Consider the following 21,766-nt stretch of genomic DNA (forward strand, 5'->3'; position numbering starts at 1 on the left):
TCTGGTCTCCACCTTCCTCCTGAATCCCGCTTGTGGTTCCCTGGTGACTGTCCTTAGGGCCCTGAGGGATGGGGGGACCTGACCCCCATCCTAAGAGTGCCACCTTGTCTGCACAGCCCAGGCCTGGTGCTCTGGACCCTATTGCCCCTGGGAAGCCAGGGTGCCAAGAGGCAGTTTTCTCTGCATCCAAGCGACTGAAGGCTCCGAGGTCTCTTGGCTGTTGGGTGGGGTTGGGGGAAGGTGGGACAGTGGTGGGCCTCTGCTGTAGGGGGCTGGACTGGCCTATGATGAGCCCCACTTCCAGATCGGGCTGGTAAAGCAGGAGTAACCATCAGCTGGGTGGAACCTGGCCACAGTGGTCCTAACTTCGCAAGACCGTGGTAGCAGCTCCAGCCTGGGCTCTGGCCATCCCTCGTCATGGCCCAGCGCGCAGACTGTGGCCCTTGGCTTGTAAGCTGGGAAGAGTCCTGGGCTGGGTAGACAAGGGGCAGGTCCCAGGTCTGAGAAGGTCTAAATTGAGGAGCAATGTTTCCAGCAGTGGGATCCCTCGGATGGGGCCTTTGGCCATCCCTGGGGGCTGGGACCTCAGTTCACCACAGGACAATCTGTTGGGGGCAGGCTGGTATCCACAACCTGCTTCAGTGCCTCTGGTTCCCCAGGGAGACTTGAGGGCAGGTCGTCTTGCCTGGGGTCGCCATCCTCTAAAGAGGAGTATTGGGAGTTACCGGGGTTCAAGTCCGACTGACACGCCATCTCCATCGAGGCTGCTCACTTGTCACCCAGTCGGTACTGGCAGCCTTCCCCAGGTGGCCCCCATGTGCTCACACATAGTCGAGCCTGGCTGGAACCCTGACCTGCTGCACCTGGTCCCTGTTTGAGACCTGGGACCGGCCTTCACTCTTCCCACCTGCTTCCCACAGTCTCACATGGCTAAACTGGACACCAGCCAGTGCGGTGGCTGGGCCATGCCTGCTTTCCACGCCGTCTGTGACTTTGCTGCTTTCTTGGCTTGGATCGCCACTCTGCCCACTACCAAATTCTTGCCCCTGGTGACCTGCGGGACCCAAGCACAGTCACTGACTGCCCCAAGCAGGGCTGCTGGCTTCGATGGGCGACCTGCCCTGCAGTGAGGTGAGGGTGGGGTGTCTTTATCTCTACTGTGACTGGAACACCCATAGCAGACCCGGCGTGCCTTGGGACAATTTGCACACCGTTTCCCCTACTCCAGGCGCATCACGGGGGGAACGGAGGTGGTGCCAGTGGTAAAGAACCCACCTGCCAGTGGAGGGGATGTAAGAGGCGCGGGTTTGACCCCCGAGTCAGGAAGATCCCCTGGAGGAGGGCATGGCAACCCACTCTAGTATTCTTTCCTGGAGAATCTTACGGACAGAAGAGGCTGGTGGGCTATGGTCCATTGGGTCACAGAGTCGGGACACAACCGAAGCGACAACACGCACGCACAGGTTCATCATAAGCTCCCGGGGGGCGTTTCACAGTGGCCTGGCCTGCAACCTGGCAGGGGCTTCTGCCCAGCGCCCCCTCCCCGCAGTCCTACTCACCCACTCTGGCTTATCCTGAGGTTCTTCCCTTTCCCCTGAAGGAGGTGGCCAGAGTAACTGCAGACCTGTTAGCTTGCCCAGGAGTTGTTCGGCTGCATGAAATACACATGGAGTTTTCACAGGAGTCTTTTCAACTCCTCCCACCAACCCCCTGGTGAGGCATGGTTCTGCTGCTTAGCAAAAAAAAAAAAAAAGTACCCCCACCCGACCCTACCCTCAAGCAACCTCACTCTCCTGGGTCTTAGATCCTACCAAGGGCAGACAAATCTACACACTACATGCTGGAGCCAATAGGGGCTTTGAGGAAAAATAGCAAAGGAGTGTTAGCATGGGGGCTGGGCTGTCTGCTGCAAGGTAGGGGGAGGATTGAGATGTGTGTCCACTGTGTAGACAGGGAGGAAACAGCCCACTCGGGAATAGGGGTATTGGGTTCCACTGAAAGGAGGCTGAGGGCCCTGCTTGAAGTTTGACCATGAGGTTTGGGCCACAAGTGCTCCAGCGAGGCCTGCGGCTTTGGAGATCTTGACTATTCCAGCTGCTCCAGAGCCTGGTGTTTTCCAGGCTGGAGTAACAAGCCAGGAAGGAACAAGCCTGCAGAGGCCGAGCTGCTAATCTATATACCCAGAAGTGGGAATGTTGGAAGTATGGTATTCCTATTTTTTCCTATTTTAAATTATATTTTGTTCAAATTAGGTTTTTGGTACTTTGAAAAAAACTTCTGGGTTAGTAACACTTTTGCAACGATGATGCAACTCTATCGCCACCTGGTGGCCATTGATGTGTTTGCGGCAGCAGGCAAAGGGCGCCCATAGGTAAGTCCTTGAAGCATTTTTCTGATTTTTCAGACCCTTTCTTCAACATCTACATCAAGCAGTTGTCTGGCCTTTGCTTGAACACTCCCACTGATGAGGAGATGTGACTCTATTATTCAACAGTCAGTTCCATGGTGGACAGCAGTTGTGAAGAAAATGATTCTTTATCCAGAGAAAAAATTTTCTCCCTTGTAATACCAAAGTAATAGGAAAGCTGATTGGAGCACTTCTTGGTGGTCCAGTGGCTAAGACTCCGTGCTCCCAATGCAGGGGGACCCGGACTCCATCTTTGGTCAGGAAACAATCCCATAGGCCACAACTAAGAGCTTGCATGCCATAACTAAATGTCCCACATGCAGCCAAATAAATTAATTCTCTTTAAAAAAGAAAGAAAAGTGGTGGGGAAATCAGGCTCTCAGAACAGGTAATTGATGGGCCATATTAGCTTGGGACTGAGATTGTCTAAATGAGCCACTTTCTCAGCAGACCCCAGTGTGAATCATTTCTATATTCCAGCTATTTCCAGAGATCACCAAAGCTCTGATGAATAGTGATGGCAGTGATTTAACTCCCTTTAAGATGGATTTTATGTTTCCACCCTTGGCTGGATATGCTGGAAAGCAATTAAGTTGAATTTCTAAATGAGTGGAAAATCGAACTTTTCACTGATACAGACCATGGTCTCAGCTGCACAGGATGAAGGTGTTTTACTTGTATATTGACTAGGGCTGACCTAGTTAATAGGTATTTAGGTAGTAGTCCCGGAGAAGGCAATAGCACCCCACTCCAGTACTCTTGCCTGGAAAATCCCATGGACGGAGGAGCCTGGTGGGCTGCAGTCCATGGGGTTGCTAAGAGTCGGACATGACTAAGCGACTTCACTTTCACTTTTCACTTTCATGTATTGGAGAAGGAAATGGCAACCCACTCCAGTGTTCTTGCCTGGAGAATCCCAGGGACGGTGGAGCCTGGTGGGCTGCTGTCTATGGGGTCACACAGAGTCGGATATGACTGAAGCGACTTAGCAGCAGCAGCAAGGTTATAGTCCATGATGAGTGGGACAGTCTGACAAGGACAGGTGCAGACCCTGAGTCTCAAATGCCCTGCAGAAAGGCATGGTTGGGGGATGTTCTTCTGAGAGTAGCAGGCTTGGTACCAGTAGCTGTTAATTAATATCTCATCCTGCCATGATGGGATGTGGCACAGAGAGAAGCCTAGGGAAGCTAGAACTAGAAGGGTAGGGAAGGCTTCATCATTTTTAGTGTTAATTCTTAGCTGTATCCTCCTGTTGTCAGGGAGCATAGTCCATGTGACTTTAAATCTTTGAAATTTGTTGATATTTGGTCAAGCATAGGATTGATTCTGTCAGCGTTTCCTATGCATTGGGAAAAAATGTGAGGTCTGCTTGCATAGGCAGCAGTATTCTTTTTTTATTTTTGTCTGCTCTTTTTTTTGTGGGCCTGGATTAGCCAACCCCCAGACGACACGTGATACAAATGTTGCTGGGACTTGCCTGGTGGTCCAGTGGCTAAGACTCCATGCTCCTAATGCAGGGGGCCCAGGTTCAATCCCTGGTCAGGGAACTGGATCCCACATGTGCGAATAAGAGCCTGAATGCTGCAACTAAAAATCCCAAGTACCGCAACTAAAACCCACTGCAGCCAAATAAATAAATAATTCTCTTTTAGAAAAAGAATGTTGTTTGAAGCCACTGAACACTGGGATGTTTTTTAAACAGCATTAATGCAGCAATAACTAGCTCATAGGAAGGTCTGCTGAAGAACTCCGAGGAAAATGAACAATTCATGGTGGGCTCAACGAGGTGCAAGAGGAACTTAGGAGACTCAGAACTTTTCAGAAATGAGTGGGAGGAAGGATTCTGGAATCCAAAGCTCCTGTGAGGATGCTTGAGTCTTGATTGTCACGCATTGTCAGGACATCTGGCAAACCTTCCAGGGCTCTCCTGGTAGCCACAGATAAAGCTCTGACTTTGCATCAGACAGACCCAGATGTGAATCCCAGCTTGTCTCTGAGCCTTGGAGTCCTTGGCTATAAAATGGGAGAAGCTTTAACCTTCCAGAGTGGTTGAAGAAGTTGAATAGAATGCTGGCAAACATGTGGGGGCTCAGAAGACACAGGCTCTTGTGATGTTATTACAACACGCTTGTTCATTTCTTTCTTGTGTGCAAGAACCCTGCAAAGGAGAAGTTAGTGTCCAAGTTTCAGCTGACTGTTCTGAGTGGAAGTTACTAGAAAGTGGTCGAGTCAGGACTTGAGCCCAGTCAAGGCCAGCACTTCAGTGACTAGCCAGGGCATCAGAGATAAACAGTAGAGAAAGCATCTGCATTAGGTATAAGTTCAGTTTTTCAGGACTTTTCACGGAAGTCCAACCTACAGGACAATACACAGATCCCAAGTGAATAGCTGGATGGATTTTTCACAAAGTGAACACACTACCCAGGTCACACAGTACCCAGGTCACACAGTACCCAGGCCACACAGTACCCAGGTCAAGAGATAGACCATGGCCAGCACCCCGGAAACCCCTCCTCCTCCCCGCCAAAGGTAACTACCATCCTGAATCCACACATCATTGATTTATCTTGCTTTTTTAAAAAAGTCTGTGTAAACTGAATTTCACTTTATGTAAGATTTACCCTTGTTGACCAGGTAGTTACAGTCAGTTCGTTTTCAGGACTGCATCGCGTTCCATCATGGATCTTTTCTATACTATACCCATTTCTCCTGCAGGACAGGTGGAATATTTGGGGACTGGCATTACATATAGTAATATTCATTGAATATTAATAGTAATTAATAAGGTTTATTATTAGCTAATATGGCAGAGGAGTAGGACGGGGAGAACACTTTCTCCCCCACAAATTCATCAAAAGAACATTTAAACGCCGAGTAAATTCCACAAAACAACTTCTGAATGCCGGCAGAGGACATCAGGCACCCAGGAAAGCAACCCAAGTCTTCGAAAGGAGGTAGGAAAAAATATAAAAGACAAAAAAAGAGACAAAAGAGGGAGGGACAGAGTTCCGTCCCGGGAAGGGAGTCTTAAAAGAGAGAAGTTTCCAAACACCAGGAAACCTTCTAACTGCCAAATCTGTGCCGAACCTTGGAAGCACAGAGGGCAACATAACAGGGAGGAAAAATAAATAAACAATTAAACCCCGCAGATTGCGAGCCCTACGGTAACTCCCCCAGCGGAGAAGCAGCACAGACGCCTGCACCCGCCATTAGCAAGCGGGGGCTGGGCAGGGAGGCGCGGTGCGGGCTGCATCGCTGAGAGTAAGAATCTGGCCTGAATACCCCGAGCGCTATCTGAGCGAAATAATTTGGGCTAGCAAACCAGACTGTGGGATATCTAACACGCGAAAAGCCAGCCCTAACCTAAGACACTGCCAGGCCTGCGCACAGAACAAAGGACTGAACAGAGATAGCCGGCTGCAGACCTTCCCCCTCCGGTGACAGGCAGCCAGAGCCGGAAGGGGGCAATCACAGCCCCAGAGAGACATTATCTACAAAACTGTAAGAAGGCTTCTTTGCTAACTAAAACTTCTTGGGGGTCTGGACGGTCAGCATCTGCCTGAGAAGGTGCACCAGTTGTACACCTAGATAACGGAGTGGCGGGGAGGCGATAAGTCGCAGCAATCGCGCTCGCCAAACACCTCATCACCTGAGCTGCTCGGACCTGGGAAGGGCACAAAACGCAGGCCCAACCGAGTCTGTGCCTCTGAGGACTACCCGAGTGCCTGAACCTGAGCGGCTTGGACCTGGGAGGTGCAGGCAGCCCAGGGCCGGCCACGGATGGTTCCCGGCAGAGCAACCTAGAGCCTGAGCAGTGTGGGCAGGGAGGCTACACGCGCCCTGAGCTGGGGCAGACCCAGTGTGGCTGAGGCACAGCAAGCACACGCCAGTGTTATTTGTTTGCAGCATCCCTCCCTCCCTCCCCACAGCCCAACTGAACAAGTGAGCCTAAAAAAAAAAAAAAAAGTGTCCTCCACCGTTCCCTTTGTGTCAGGGCGGAAACCAGACACTGAAGAGACCAGCAAACAGAAGAAGCTATAACAGAGGGAACCACCTTGGAAGCTACAGGCAATAGATTAAAACCCTGTGGTTAGTACCAACTACATAGGAAGGGGCCTATAGATCTTGAGAAACATAAGTTGGACCAAGGAACTAGCCAAAAATGAACTGAACCCACAATACTCACAACAAAACCAGAGAAAGTCCTAGATATATTTTTACTATTTTTACGATCATTCTTTTTTTTTTAATTAAAAAAATTTTAAGTCCTCTATTATTCCTTTAATTTTCACTTTTATAACCTATTACTTTGCAAAAAAAAAAAAGACCCTATTTTTTAAAGCAAACTTCATATATATTTTTTTATAATTTTTTTACCTTTTTTTTTTTTTTCTCCTTTTCTTTAACATTGTATTTTGAAATTCCAAACTCTACTCTAGATTTTTAATTTTAGCTTTTTGGTATTTGTAATAAATTTTGTACCTATAGTTTTTTTTATAATTTCTGTGACTTTTTTTTTATGTTTCTTTCTCTTCTTCTTTTATATAACATTGTATATCTGAAATTCCAAATTCTACTCTAGATTTTTAATTCATGCTTTTTGGTATTTGTTATCAATTTTGTACTTGTATTTTCTTTATAATTTTTGTGACTTTGTTTGTTTTTTTTTTTTTTTTCCCCCTCTCTTTCTTTTTCCTCTTCTATTTTTTAACATTGTATTTTTGAAATTCCAAACTCTACTCTAGATTTTTAACTTTTGCTTTTTGGTATTAGTTACCAATTTTGTACCTATATTTTCTTTATAATTTTCACGACCTTGTTTGTTTTTGTTTGTTCGTTTTTTCTCTCTTTCTTTTCCTTCTTTAACATCGTATTTTTGAAATCCCAAACTCTACTCTAGATTTTTAATTTTTGCTTTTATGTATTTGTTACCAATTTTGTACCTTTAAGAACCCAATCTTCAGTACCCATTTTTCACTAGGGAGCGAGATTACTGGCTTGACTGCTCTCTCTCCCTTTGGACTCTCCTTTTTCTCCATCAGGTCTCCTGTGTCTCCTCCCTAACCCCTCTCTACTCTACCCAACTCTGTGAATTTCTGTGTGTTCCAGATGGTGGAGAACACTTAGGGAACTGATTACTGGCTGGATCTGTCTCCCTTCTTTTCATTCCCCCCTTTTATCCTCCTGGCCACCTCTGTCTCCTTCCTCCTTCTTCTCTTCTCTGTATAACTCGGTGAACATCTCTGAGCGGTCCAGTTGTGGAGTGCACATAAGGAAGTGATTACTGGCTAGCCCACTCTCTCCTCTATTAATTCCACCTCATCTCATTAGGGTCACATCTAACTCCCTCCTCCCTCTTCTCTTCTCCATGTAACGCTGTGAACCTCTCTGGGTGACCCTCACGGTAGAGAAACTTTTCATCTTTAATGTAGATGTTTTATCAATGGTGCTGTATAGAAGGAGAAGTTTTTAAACTACTGTAAAAATAAGACTGATAACTGGAAGCAGGAGGCTTAAGTCCAAACCCTGACTCCAGGGAACTCCTGACTCCAAGGAACATTAATTGACAGGAGCTCATCAAATGCCTCCATACCTACACTGAAACCAAGCACCACACAAGGGCCAACAAGTTCCAGGGCAAGACATACCAAGCAAATTCTCCAGCAACAAAGGAACACAGCCCTGAGCTCCAAGATACAGGCTGCCCAAAGTCACCCCAAAACCATAGACATCTCATAACTCATTACTGGACACTTCATTGCCCTCCAGAAAGACGAAATACAGCTCCACCCACCAGAACACCGACACAAGCTTCCCTAACCAAGAAACCTTGACAAGCCACCTGTACAAACCCACACAAAGTGAGGAAACGCCACAATAAAGAGAACTCCACAAACTGCCAGAATACAGAAAGGACACCCCAAACTCAGCAATTTAAACAAGATGAAGAGACAGAGGAATACCCAGCAGGTAAAGGAACAGGATAAATGCCCACCAAACCAAACAAAAGAGGAAGAGATAGGGAATCTACCTGATAAAGAATTCCGAATAATGATAGTGAAATTGAAAATCTTGAAATCAAAATGGAATCACAGATAAATAGCCTGGAGACAAGGATTGAGAAGATGCAAGAAAGGTTTAACAAGGACCTAGAAGAAATAAAAGAGAGTCAATATATAATGAATAATGCAATAAATGAGATCAAAAACACTCTGGAGGCAACAAACAGTAGAATAACAGAGGCAGAAGATAGGATTAGTGAATTAGAAGATAGAATGGTAGAAAAAAACAAATCAGAGAGGATAAAAGAAAAACGAATTAAAAGAAATGAGGACAATCTCAGAGACCTCCAGGACAATATTAAACGCTACAACATTTGAATCATAGGGGTCCCAGAAGAAGAAGACAAAAAGAAAGACCATGAAAAAATACTTGAAGAGATAATAGTTGAAAACTTCCCTAAAATGGGGAAGGAAATAATCACCCAAGTCCAAGAAACCCAGAGAGTCCCAAACAGGATAAACCCAAGGCGAAACACCCCAAGACACATATTAATCAAATTAACAAAGATCAAACACAAAGAACAAATATTAAAAGCAGCAAGGGAAAAACAACAAATAACACACAAGGGAATTCCCATTAGGATAACAGCTGATCTTTCAATAGAAACTCTTCAAGCCAGGAGGGAATGGCAAGACATACTTAAAATGATGAAAGAAAATAACCAACAGCCCAGATTATTGTACCCAGCAAGGATCTCATTCAAATATGAAGGAGAAACCAAAAGCTTCTCAGACAAGCAAAAGCTGAGAGAATTCAGCACCATCAAACCAGCTGTCCAACAAATACTGAAGGATATTCTCTAGACAGGAAACACAAAAACAGTGTATAAACTCGAACCCAAAACAATAAAGTAAATGGCAATGGGATCATACTTATCAGTAATTACCTTAAACGTAAATGGGTTGAATGCCCCAACCAAAAGACAAAGACTGGCTGAATGGATACAAAAACAAACCCCTACATATGTTGTCTACAAGAGACCCACCTCAAAACAGGGGGCACATACAGACTGAAAGTGAAGGGCTGGAAAAAGATTTTCCATGCAAATAGGGATCAAAAGAAAGCAGGAGTAGCAATACTCATATCAGATAAAATAGACTTTAAAACAAAGGCTGTGAAAAGAGACAAAGATGGTCACTACATAATGATCAAAGGATCAATCCAAGAAGAAGATATAACAATTATAAATATATGTGCACCCAACACAGGAGCACTGCAGTATGTAAGACAAATGCTAACAAGTATGAAAGGAGAAATTAACAATAACACAATAATAGTGGGAGACTTTAATACCCCACTCACACCTATGGATAGATCACCTAAACAGAAAATTAACAAGGAAACACAAACTTTAAACAATACAATAGACCAGTTAGACCTAATTGATATCTATAGGACATTTCATCCCAAAACAACGAATTTCACCTTTTTCTCAAGCGCACATGGAACCTTCTCCAGGATAGATCACCTCCTGGGCCATAAATCTAGCCTTGGTAAATTCAAAAAAATAGAAATCATTCCAAGCATCTTTTCTGACCACAGTGCAGTAAGATTAGATCTCAATTACAGGAGAGAAACTATTAAAAATTCCAACATATGGAGGCTGAACAACACCCTGCTGAATAACCAACAAGTCACAGAAGATATCAAAAAAGAAATCAAAATTTGCATAGAAATGAATGAAAATGAAAACACAACAACCCAAAACCTGTGGGACACTGTAAAAGCAGTGCTAAGGGGAAAGTTCATAGCACTACAGGCATACCTCAAGAAACAAGAAAAAAGTCAAATCAATAACCTAACTCTACACCTAAAGCAACTAGAAAAGGAAGAAATGAAGAACCCCAGGGTTAGTAGAAGGAAAGAAATCTTAAAAATTAGGGCAGAAATAAATGCAAAAGAAACAAAAGAGACCATAGCAAAAATCAACAAAGCCAAAAGCTGGTTCTTTGAAAGGATAAATAAAATTGACAAACCATTAGCCAGACTCATCAAGAAACAAAGGGAGGAAAATCAAATCAATAAAATTAGAAATGAAAATGGAGAGATCACAACAGACAACACAGAAATACAAAGGATCATAAGAGACTACTATCAACAATTACATGCCAATAAAATGGACAACGTGGAAGAAATGGACAAATTCTTAGAAAAGTACAACTTTCCAAAACTGGACCAGGAAGAAATAGAAAATCTTAACAGACCCATCACAAGCATGGAAATTGAAACTGTAATCAAAACTCTTCCAGCAAACAAAAGCCCAGTTTCAGATGGCTTCACAGCTGAATTCTACCAAAAATTTAGAGAAGAGCTAACACCTATCCTGCTCAAACTCCTCCAGAAAATTTCAGAGGAAGGTAAATTTCCAAACTCATTCTATGAGGCCACCATCACCCTAATACCAAAACCTGACAAAGATCCCACATAAAAAGAAAACTACAGGCCAATATCACTGATGAACATAGATGCAAAAATCCTTAACAAAATTCTAGCAATCAGAATCCAACAACACATTAAAAAGATCATACACCATGACCAAGTGGGCTTTATCCCAGGGATGCAAGGATTCTTCAATATCTGCAAATCAATCAATGTAATACACCACATTAACAAATTGAAAAATAAAAACCATATGATTATCTCAATAGATGCAGAGAAAGCCTTTGACAAAATTCAATATCCATTTATGATAAAAACTCTCCAGAAAGCAGGAATAGAAGGAACATACCTCAACATAATAAAAGCTATATATGACAAACCCACAACAAACATTATCCTCAATGGTGAAAAATTGAAAGCATTTCCTCTAAAGTCAGGAACAAGACAAGGGTGCCCACTTTCACCATTACTATTCAACATAGTTTTGGAAGTTTTGGCCACATCAGTCAGAGCAGAAAAAGAAATAAAAGGAATCCAAATTGGAAAAGAAGAAGTAAAACTCTCACTGTTTGCAGATGACATGATCCTCTACATAGAAAACCCTAAAGACTCCACCAGAAAATTACTAGAACTAATCAATGATTATAGTAAAGTTGCAGGATATAAAATCAGCACACAGAAATCCCTTGCATTCCTATACACTAATAATGAGAAAACTGAAAGAGAAATTAAGGAAACAATTCCATTCACCATTGCGATGGAAAGAATAAAATACTTAGGAATATATCTACCTAAAGAAACTAAAGACCTATATATAGAAAACTATAAAACACTGGTGAAAGAAATCAAAGAGGACACTAATAGATGGAGAAATATACCATGTTTATGGATTGAAAGAATCAGTATAGTGAAAATGAGTATACTACCCAAAGCAATTTATAGATTCAATGCAATCCCTATCAAGCTACCAACGGTATTCTTCACAGAGCTAGAACAAATAATTTCACAATTTGTATGGAAATACAAAAAACCTCGAATAGCCAAAGCTATCTTGAGAAAGAAGAATGGAACTGGAGGAATCAACCTACCTGACTTCAGGCTCTACTACAAAGCCACATTTATCAAGACAGTATGGTACTGGCACAAAGACAGAAATATGGATCAATGGAACAAAATAGAAAGCCCAGAGATAAATCCACGCACATATGGACACCTTATCTTTGACAAAGGAGGCAAGAATATACAATGGATTAAAGACAATCTCTTTAACAAGTGGTGCTGGGAAAACTGGCCAACCACTTATAAAAGAATGAAACTAGAACACTTTCTAACACCATACACAAAAATAAACTCAAAATGGATTAAAGATCTAAATGTAAGACCAGAAACTATAAAACTCCTAGAGAACACAAGCAAAACACTCTCCGACATGCATCACAACAGGATCCTCTATGACCCACCTCCCAGAATATTGGAAATAAAAGCAAAAATAAACAAATGGGACCTAATTAAACTTAAAAGCTTCTGCACATCAAAGGAAACTATTAGCAAGGTGAAAAGGCAGCCTTCAGAATGGGAGAAAATAATAACAAATGAAGCAACTGACAAAGAACTAATCTCAAAAATATACAAGCAACTCCTACAGCTCAACTCCAGAAAAATAAATGACCCAATCAAAAAATGGGCCAAAGAACTAAATAGACATTTCTCCAAAGAAGACATACAGATGGCTAACAAACACATGAAAAGATGCTCAACATCACTCATTATCAGAGAAATGCAAATCAAAACCACTATGAGGTACCATTTCACGCCAGTCAGAATGGCTGCGATCCAAAAGTCTACAAGCAATAAATGCTGCAGAGGGTATGGAGAAAAGGGAACCCTCTTACACTGTTGGTGGGAATGCAAACTAGTACAGCCACTATGGAGAACAGTGTGGAGATTCCTTAAAAAACTGGAAATAGAACTGCCTTATGATCCAGCAATCCCACTGCTGGGCATACACACTGAGGAAACCAGAAGGGAAAGAGACACGTGTACCCCAATGTTCATTGCAGCACTGTTTATAATAGCCAGAACATGGAAGCAACCTAGATGTCCATCAGCAGATGAATGGATAAGAAAGCTGTGGTACATATACACAATGGAGTATTACTCAGCCATTAAAAAGAATTCATTTAAATTAGTTCTAATGAGGTGGATGAAACTGGAGCCTATTATACAGAGTGAAGTAAGCCAGAAAGAAAAACACCAATATAGTATACTAATGCATATATATGGAATTTAGAAAGATGGTAACAATAACCCTGTGTACGAGATAGCAAAAGAGACACTGATGTATAGATCAGTCTTATGGACTCTGTGGAAGAGGGAGAGGGTGGGAAGATTTGAGAGAATGGCATTGAAACATGTATAATATCATGTATGAAACAAGTCGCCAGTCCAGGTTCAATGCACGATGCTGGATGCTTGGGGCTGGTGCGCTGGGACTACCCAGAGGGATGGTATGGGGAGGGAGGAGGGAGGACGGAGGAGGTTTCAGGATGGGGAACACATGTATACCTGTGGTGGATTCATTTCAACATTTGGCAAAACTAATACAATATTGTAAAGTTTAAAAATAAAATAAAATTTTAAAAAAAGAAAAGAAAAAAAATAAGGTTTATTAATAGTAACATTCATTGAATATTTGTTGGAAGGACTGATGCTGAAGCTGAAGCTCCAATATTTTGGCCACCTGATGAGAAGAGCCAACTCATTTGAAAAGACCCTGATGCTGGGAAAGATTGAAGGCTAAAGCAAAAGATGGCAGCAGAGGATGAGATGGTTGGATAGCATCACTGACTCAATGGACATGAACTTGAGCAAACTCCGGGAATTTGCTCAAGGAAGCCTGGCGTGCTGTAGACCATGGGATCACAGAGTCAAACACGACTTAGTGACTGAACAACAACATTACAAATAGTGCTGTTAAGAATAGCTGTCCTCATCTTTTGGCAAACTCATGTACACATTTCTGGTTTGTACAAATTTAGGAGTGGAATTTCTGGAGATGGATTCATTAGGCTACTCATCACTTACTAACTTTATGAACCAAGGCAAATTATTTAGCTTCTCTAAGACTCACTTTTCATATCTGTATATTGGAAACAAAAATACTTTCCCCTCAGGATTGTGGCTGGGGCTTAGTATCTGCAAGGCAACTGGCCCCAAGGTAGCTCCCCCCACTTTTTTTCTCCAGCTATGCTGAGTCCTTGTTACCTCACACAGGCCTCTCTAGTTATGGTGTGTGGACTTGGCTGCCTCACTGCATGTGAGATCTTAATTCCCTGACCAGGGATCGAACCCACATTCCCTATAGTGGAAGGTGGATTCTTAACCACTGGACCACCAGGGAAATCTCTAGCGCCCCTTTCTTTTTTCCTTCCTCTGTTATGCCAGAACCCCCTCTGCCTGAGCATATGGCTTTTCATGCCAGGCTCCTCCTCTGCCAGGAATCCTCACCAGGAACTTCGGAAGTTCACCTGCTGCCCAGGGGTCCTGGGGCTGCCATTACCCCCAGCCCATTCTCCTCTGTGATCCAGTTGCTGGCACCCAGCCCAGCACTGGCTTACTGTGCTCACTGTCACTGCTAACATGTGTTTTAATGATGGTCCCTGCTAGAGGCTGGCTTGCCGGGATGTCTCCCCAGAGATAGGCCCAGCAGAGGTAAGGGATGAGGAGAAGACGGAAGAGTTGGCTGAGATGTAACTCTGGCGTTTAGAAAAGGCATCCCTCTCTTGCCTGGTCTTTCCTCTAGATTTCCATCTAGGATGTTTTCTTAGGTTCCTGTATTTCTTTGTTCCTTCTGGAACATGAGTTGGGACGTGAGGGTCAGAAAGGATCAAGTAGGGAACCTGCCTAGGGGTGGACGCTGTCAAGACAGAGCCGACCTCTGTGTGACCTCCTCTGCCTAGAGCCTTGTGTTGAGGATTCCGAAAGAATTGTCCAGGCTCAGGAAAGAATGCCATGATCGATGGTTATGTGTTACATGTATGGGAGGTGGTGGAGGTGGTGGTGGTTTAGTCACTAAGTCATGTCCGACTCTTTGTGAGCCCATGGACTGTAGCCTGCCAGGCTCCTCTGGCCATGGGCTTCTCCAGGCAAGAATACTGGAGTGGGTTTCCATTTCCTTCTCCAGGGGATGGGAGGTGGTGGCGGCATGTATTTCCTACAATCTGTTAGTATGATCAAAATGGACATATATTTGATTTAGAAAGATAAATAGGACTTTTAAATAGGTAAGTTAAATCCCTTTACATTTATATGAATATTGATATATTTGGGTTAATTTCTGCCATTTAAAGTTGTGTTTTCTCTTTACCATCTATACCTTTTTTCCTTTTCTTTTCTTCATTGAATTTGTGAAGTTTCTGTAATATCCTGGTCTCTTTCCTCCTCTTGGCTGGTTTGTAGCATATAAAACTTGTTTTGGGGACTACATAAACAAAGGGAAGGGCAACCCACCCCAGTGTTCTTGCCTGGAGAATCTTAGTGACGGGGGAGCCTGTGGGCTGCCGTCTATGGGGTCGCACAGAGTTGGACATGACTGAAGCAACTTAGCAGCAGCAGCAAACATTTTTAATATACATATTTGCTATTCAGTGTTTCTTTCCTTCTGAACAATGCCCTTTCCTAGCTGATTTTTATCATGTTAAATGCAACATTGATGATTTTTCTGAGTTGATTAAATTTGTTTATATATTTTATAAATTGACTTGCTCATCATTTTTTCCCTTACCACATGACATTTTCTTCTTGCTGAATACCTCCACCATTACCAGTACTAGCGGTTAACATTAATGCAGGGCTTCCTTTGTACCAGACACTGTCCTAGTAATCCTGCTTGTGTTAAGTCCTAGTCCTCCACAACATCCTATGAGCTTATCATCTCTGCTCTGCAGATGAGCAAGCACAGAGGCAGGCAGGAGTTGGACATGACTGAGCGACTAACATGACCACAGCAAGGCAGCTGCCCAAGGCCAACGGGGTGGAGGAGAGTCCAGAGTTCTGCTCATTGTGTTGCTCTTTGCTCTGTCTTTAAATTTTATTATTTTGAAATCATTTTAGGTTTACAGAAAATTTGCATGGGTGGTACAAAGAGTTCCCCTATACCCTCCAACCAGCTTTCCCTAATGTTAATATCTTGAAAGACCATGGTGCACTCAATAAAACGAAAATTCACGTCAGCAGAATGCTGTTAACTAAACTACAGACTTTAATTGTATTTCACCACGTTTCCACTAATATCTTTTTCTGTTCCAGAAGCCAACCCAAAATACTATATTGCATTTAATGTGTGTGTATATATATCTCTATCTTATTATCTATTTTTATACAAAATTGAAATATTCATAATATATACTTAAAATAGTGCATATAAATATATTTATATATTTAAACTTTTTAATTAAAAATGTAATATATGATACACATTTATATGTAATATATAATAGTTTTTAAATTAAAAAATTGAAGTATAGTGAAATTGCAATATTGTGTTAATTTCTGTTGTAACAGCAAATTGATTCTGTTATATAGTATATAATTATATTACTTACATTATTATATATTTATATTATTGTATATATTATATATATTATAAGATATTGAATATCACTATTATATTTATATCACTAATATATCTATATATATATTATTACAAGATATCAAATATAGTTCCCTGAACTAATAGGACCTTATTGTTTACCTATTTTATATATAGTGGCTTGTATATGCTAATTCCAAGTCTCTAATTTATCCCTGCTACCTCAGAGAGGGCAGTTGACTTTAGCCTTCCCTTGTGGCTCAGCTGGTAAAGAATCTGCCTGCAATGTGGGAGACCTGGGTTTGATCCCTGGGTCGGGAAGACTCCCCTGGAGAAGGGAAAGGCTACCCACTCCAGTATTCTGGCCTGGAGAATTCCACGGACTGTATAGTCCATGGGGTTGCAAAGAGTAGACACGACTGAGTGACCTTCACTTCACCCACTAATATATATATTTATAATATATTAAGTATATCATAAAAAATATTTAAAGCTATTTTTATTATGGAAGGCTTCAAATTTATATATAATACATATTTTAAAAACTATTTTTATTAAAATATGACATCTAATTTATATAAAATATATGATTGTATAATATATTTATGTTAAAATATATTGTGAATATATTAAAATACATTTAAACTATTTTTATTATGTAAGATTTCAAGTTTATACAAAAATAGAGAATAATAAAATAGTAAAATAAACATTTAAATAAAAGTAGAGAGAATTAAAATTTATCCTTTACTCAGCTTCAAGAATAACTAACTCATGACCAATTTGTTTCATACTCCAAACCAATTTTTTTTTTCCTGATCTTGTCGACCTGAATTTCATGGATGTATGCCTTACACACCACTTTCTTATTTTACCTACTTCTTATGTGGCAATTCTCTAGTCCAAGTATTTTATTAACCATAGAGTTTCTAGGGCCAACACTGGGAACTTCTCTTTTTTTTCCAAAAAGAAATCTTTACATAACACTTTGTATAAACAGTTGAAGGGGCCAGGGGTGGCAAAGTTACAAGTACTTAAAAAAAATGAAAACAATTTAGCACCATAGGTTAGGACACGTGGCCTGGGGACTGACTCATCTGTGTCCTTTGCTTTTGGTCACGTTCCCCTGGCCATGCCATTTCTTTGGTTTAAACCCCAATCTCCTAATTTACAAAGTGTGGATACTTAATCTACCTCATTGAATTCTTGTGAGGATGCCATTGCATAATATATTTTAAAGCCGTTTTAATATTGTGTAGTTTGTATGCACATTTAAAGTCTTGTACTTCCCTGGTGGTCCAGTGGTTAAGAATCCACCTGCCAGTGCAGGGGCTGCATGTTTGATCCCTGGTCCCAGAAGATCACACATGCCGTAGAGCAAATAAGCCTGTGCACCACAACTGCTGAAGCCCCTAGAGCCTGTGCTCCACGAGAAAAGCCACTGCAGTGAGAAGGGGGGGCACAGCAATGAAAAGTAGCCCCGGCTCGCCGCAACTAGAAAAAGCCCGTGTCCAACAAGGAAGACCCAGTGCAGCCAAAAAATAAAATGAATCTGTTAGGTAGGTTAAAAACAAACAAAAAAAGCACCCCAGTGTGGTTTGCTTTGTATGCCTTTTATTCCGGTGAATTGCATCTCCCGTCATGCTTTTAAGAGGCTTGTATCTTCTGCTGGCGGTTCACTCTCCCGGTCTGATGATCTTCTGCGGGGGCAGTCAGGGATGGGGTGTGGTCATCTGTCTCTGACTCTCTGGTGTCGCTTTCACAAACAAGCTTCTGGGGAATGAAAGACTTAAGGACAAACATGGGGTGGCAATTTGTGCTATCAACATTCCAGAGGTCAGGGTTGGGGAGACGGGGGGACACTGGAGAGGCGTTTCTGTTGCCCTTCTGCCCTGCATTTGGGAGGTTGACCTTCAGGGGACTCAGGCTGTCCTCTTCCTCCATGGTGCTTTTGTTGACACAGGCAGCCTCGTGCTCCTCCAGCTTCTTGATGGGGACCACGTGGCAGGCGTTGTATTTACAGCTGGCCATCTTTTTGGCTTTCTTAGGGTTCTTTCTCCGACATGATGCCAGGTGGTACTGAAATCTGCTGAGTGGGATTCGGTGGTGAGGGTTGTAAGGGCAAGTTTCTAAGGCTTCTGGCTCCATGGGAACTAGTTGTTGAAGCAGGGTAGCCTGCTGCCCAGAGTCACGATGAAATGCCCTTCATGGAAAAGGCCTTTGGCAAGAAGGATGGAGCGGTCCTCCGTGCCAGTGCTGCCCCTTGGAACTCTGGAGCCGCAGGTCTGAACAACTCGGGCTGCCTATTCTCGGGACCACGAGCGGTGGGTCGGAGGAGGGACAAGGGGCTGATAGGAGCAGCTGTACAGACAACAGGCGGTCATCAAGCGGCATGTGAGACGGAAGGACCACACAAAGCAGATGCCAGAGCCCAAACCACAGTGGCCCCTCAGGGAGCTGAAGAAGGGACGTGCCAGCCAGCCCTTGCCTTTAACTCTCACTTATGTGATGCTGCCAGGCAGCTGTGAACGGTCACAATGGGCATTGTGAGTCATCAGCCGAAGTCTTGTTGTCCTTTATTTTCAAGGCATGAGGTGGGCTTGGGGAAAGCTGCCATGCGCAACTACTGGTGACCCGTCATCATTTACCTGTCTTTCTGTTTGTTTTTTTTTTCAATTGAAGTTTATGTTAGTTTCTGGCATACAGCCAAGTGATTCAGCTACACACACACATATATCCTTTTTCATATTCTTTATCATTATGGCTTATTACAAGGTGATGAATATAGTTCCCTGTGCTGTAAAGTAGAACCTTGTTGTTTATTTTACATAGAATAGTTTGTTTCTGCTAATCCCAAACTCCTAATTTATCATTTACCTGTCTTTAAACTTACATGTTTAATATCATTTGTGATATAGTTGGGTTTAAATCTACCATCTTTTATGCTTGGTTCATTTTCTTCTATCTTCCTTTAAATAGACTTTTAAAAGCTCCATTTCTTTCACTAGTTTGTAAGTTATACATTGTAGAACTAATCGTTTCATGGTTACTCTACAAGTGAAAACAAAGATAATTTATCAAGTCTTAAAGTTAATAAGTATTAGCTTCTTTCTGGATAATACAGAGCTTTTTCTTCATTTACTTCCGTCGTGATTTATTATGTTTTGTTCCCCGTTTTTTTTTTTTTTTTTTGTGGCCGTACCACATGGCATGTGGGATCTTCCTTCCCTGACCAGAGATCAAACCTGTGCCCCCGGCAGTGGAAGCACAGAGTCTTTAACCTCTGCACCACCAGGGAAGTCCCTGTTGCCTGTATTTTAAGCCTAATTTTTTAAAAAACTTCGCAAGACAGTATTGCTATTATCAAAGTTTGATTACACTTGTGTTCACATTTATTTCTCTCTCCTTTTGCACCTCGACTCACTATGTGGGATCACTTTGTTTCTGCTGGAAGTTTTCTATTTTTAGAATTTCCTCTTGACACACTCTTCTGATTTCATTTGTCTGAAACCATCTTTATCTCACCCTCATTCTTTTTTGCTTATGTATTTATTTTGACTCTGCTGGATCTTCACTGCTGCACGGGCTTTTCTCTAGTTGCCAAGAGCCGGGACCACGCTCTAGTTGCAGCATGTGGCCATCTCACTGTGGAGGCTTCTCCTGTTGGGAAGCACGGGCTCTAGGGTGCTCAGGCTTCAGTAGCTGCAGCTCCCGGGCTCCAGAGCACAGGCTCAGTAGTTGGGGTGCTTGGGTTTAGTTGCTCCCCAGCATGGGGGATCTTCCTAGACCAGGGATTGACCCTGTATCTCCTGCACTGGCGGGCAGATTCTTGACCACTAAGCTATCATGGAAGCTCGCACTCTCATTCTTGGAAGGTGTTTTTGCTGACAGTAGTGGTGCTATTTTCTTTCTTTGTGTTGAATCAGAGCCCAATTTCTTCTAACTTCCGTGTTTGAGAATTCAGAATCCCAGTTACCTCACTTCTTTTGAAACCCATCTGTCTTTTCATAGGTCTGTCTCAAAGAACTTTTATCTTTGATTTTCCTACAGTTTCACTAGGTTGTCGACCCATGGATTTCTTTATACTTATTCTCTCCTTATATTTATCAGCCGCACTTCTGGGTTAAGTGTCTTTCATTCGGTTTGGAAAATGCTCAGTCATTGTCTCTTCAAATAGCTCTTCTACTTTATGCTTTTACTTCCACTGAAATGACAACATTTTCATTCTACTGACATTTCATGTCTAAAGTGAGTTTCGTGGCCACACCTAACTTCAGGGATCAAGGAAGTCCAGGCTTCTCGCATGCATAGGAGGGGGAGAATAGGAACTTCGGCAAGAGTCGTGACAATGTCCCCATTCTGTTTTTTTTTGTCACCAGTAATTTTTCCCCCTTTTCTCTACACATGCAGAGTATGCTACCTCCTCCCCAAGGTAGAAAACCCCCCAGACTGGGAGAAGATGCTCAGTCAGTGCCCACTGGGACCTTCCCTGATTCCACGCAGGACGTCACACTGCATGGGTGGGAATTCTAGTGCCTCCAGCTAAGCTGTCCCCTGTGAGGAATGAGAGGCTTGCAGAGTTTTGCTTACTGTACCCCTGCCACCCACTGGAACGTCCTCTACACAAGGACAGCTCCTGGTATATTTTGCTGAGAAAGGGTCCTTGGAAAACTAACTTCCATACCATTTATGCAACAGAGAGTCCATTTTCTCTAAGCCTGAAACCCAGTGTTGAAGGAGCTATCGGGCCCATGGGGAGTTAACAGGTGGTTCAGCATATGCTCTGATGTGTCCCCAAAGCCCAGCATGGTGTTTATTGATGATGCTGACAATGTTTTTTTTTTTTTTTTTATTCCCATTCCCATAGCCTCTTTCATGCCCAAACCAGAGGTGGCTGAGGCTCGAGTGATTTAAGCATCTATAAGTCTGTGAATGGAATTGATAATGAAAGCATTTCTTCTGTCACTGACATAATAGGGAACAGGGCATTAGCTGTTGTAGGTTTCTTTGTGGCCAAGAACGCATTAGTGGGGCGGGCTAATGTTTAGTCCATTACGGAGAGAGGGAAGACCAAGCTCATTAATGCTTCTAATGGACCTCTTGAATGGTCCTCCAGCTTTCAGCCTTCTCGCAGCATCTACTTCATGTCCGGGATCTGACAGGTCACTCACCATAGCAACCGGATGGGGGAGAGGGATGCAGATCCACCTGTCTGCACTTCTCAGGCACTTCTCAGGCCTGTACATGTCAGAGACCAATAATGCAAGTGAGGTCAGATCTGCCTTCTGCTCCCTCCCTCCCACTCTGATCATCTTGAGAGATGCTGC

The 21,766-nt window shown here is 42.8% G+C and overlaps 1 protein-coding gene across 1 annotated transcript; it reads right to left on the minus strand.

The window, feature by feature from the left end:
• Positions 1-18,086: 18,086 nt before the first annotated feature.
• On the minus strand, positions 18,087-18,587 carry GTSF1L (gametocyte specific factor 1 like). The gene is made up of 2 exons (XM_070382030.1): positions 18,303-18,587; positions 18,087-18,227 (listed from the first exon to the last, which is right to left on the minus strand). The coding sequence occupies exons 1-2, from the start codon at positions 18,585-18,587 to the stop codon at positions 18,087-18,089; spliced, it is 426 nt and encodes a 141-aa protein (XP_070238131.1).
• Positions 18,588-21,766: the final 3,179 nt, after the last annotated feature.

The sequence above is a fragment of the Bos mutus genome, chromosome 13, assembly GCF_027580195.1.
Source record: "Bos mutus isolate GX-2022 chromosome 13, NWIPB_WYAK_1.1, whole genome shotgun sequence".
NCBI lineage: Eukaryota > Metazoa > Chordata > Mammalia > Artiodactyla > Bovidae > Bos > Bos mutus.

Bases quoted from the DNA above. Each gene is read 5' to 3' on its own strand.
- GTSF1L (XM_070382030.1), bottom strand. From the start codon at position 18,587: ATGGAGCCAGAAGCCTTAGAAACTTGCCCTTACAACCCTCACCACCGA. The intron at 18,228-18,302 runs GTGTCCCCCCGT...TTTGTCCTTAAG, and splicing joins GCAACAGAAACGCCTCTCCA to TCTTTCATTCCCCAGAAGCT.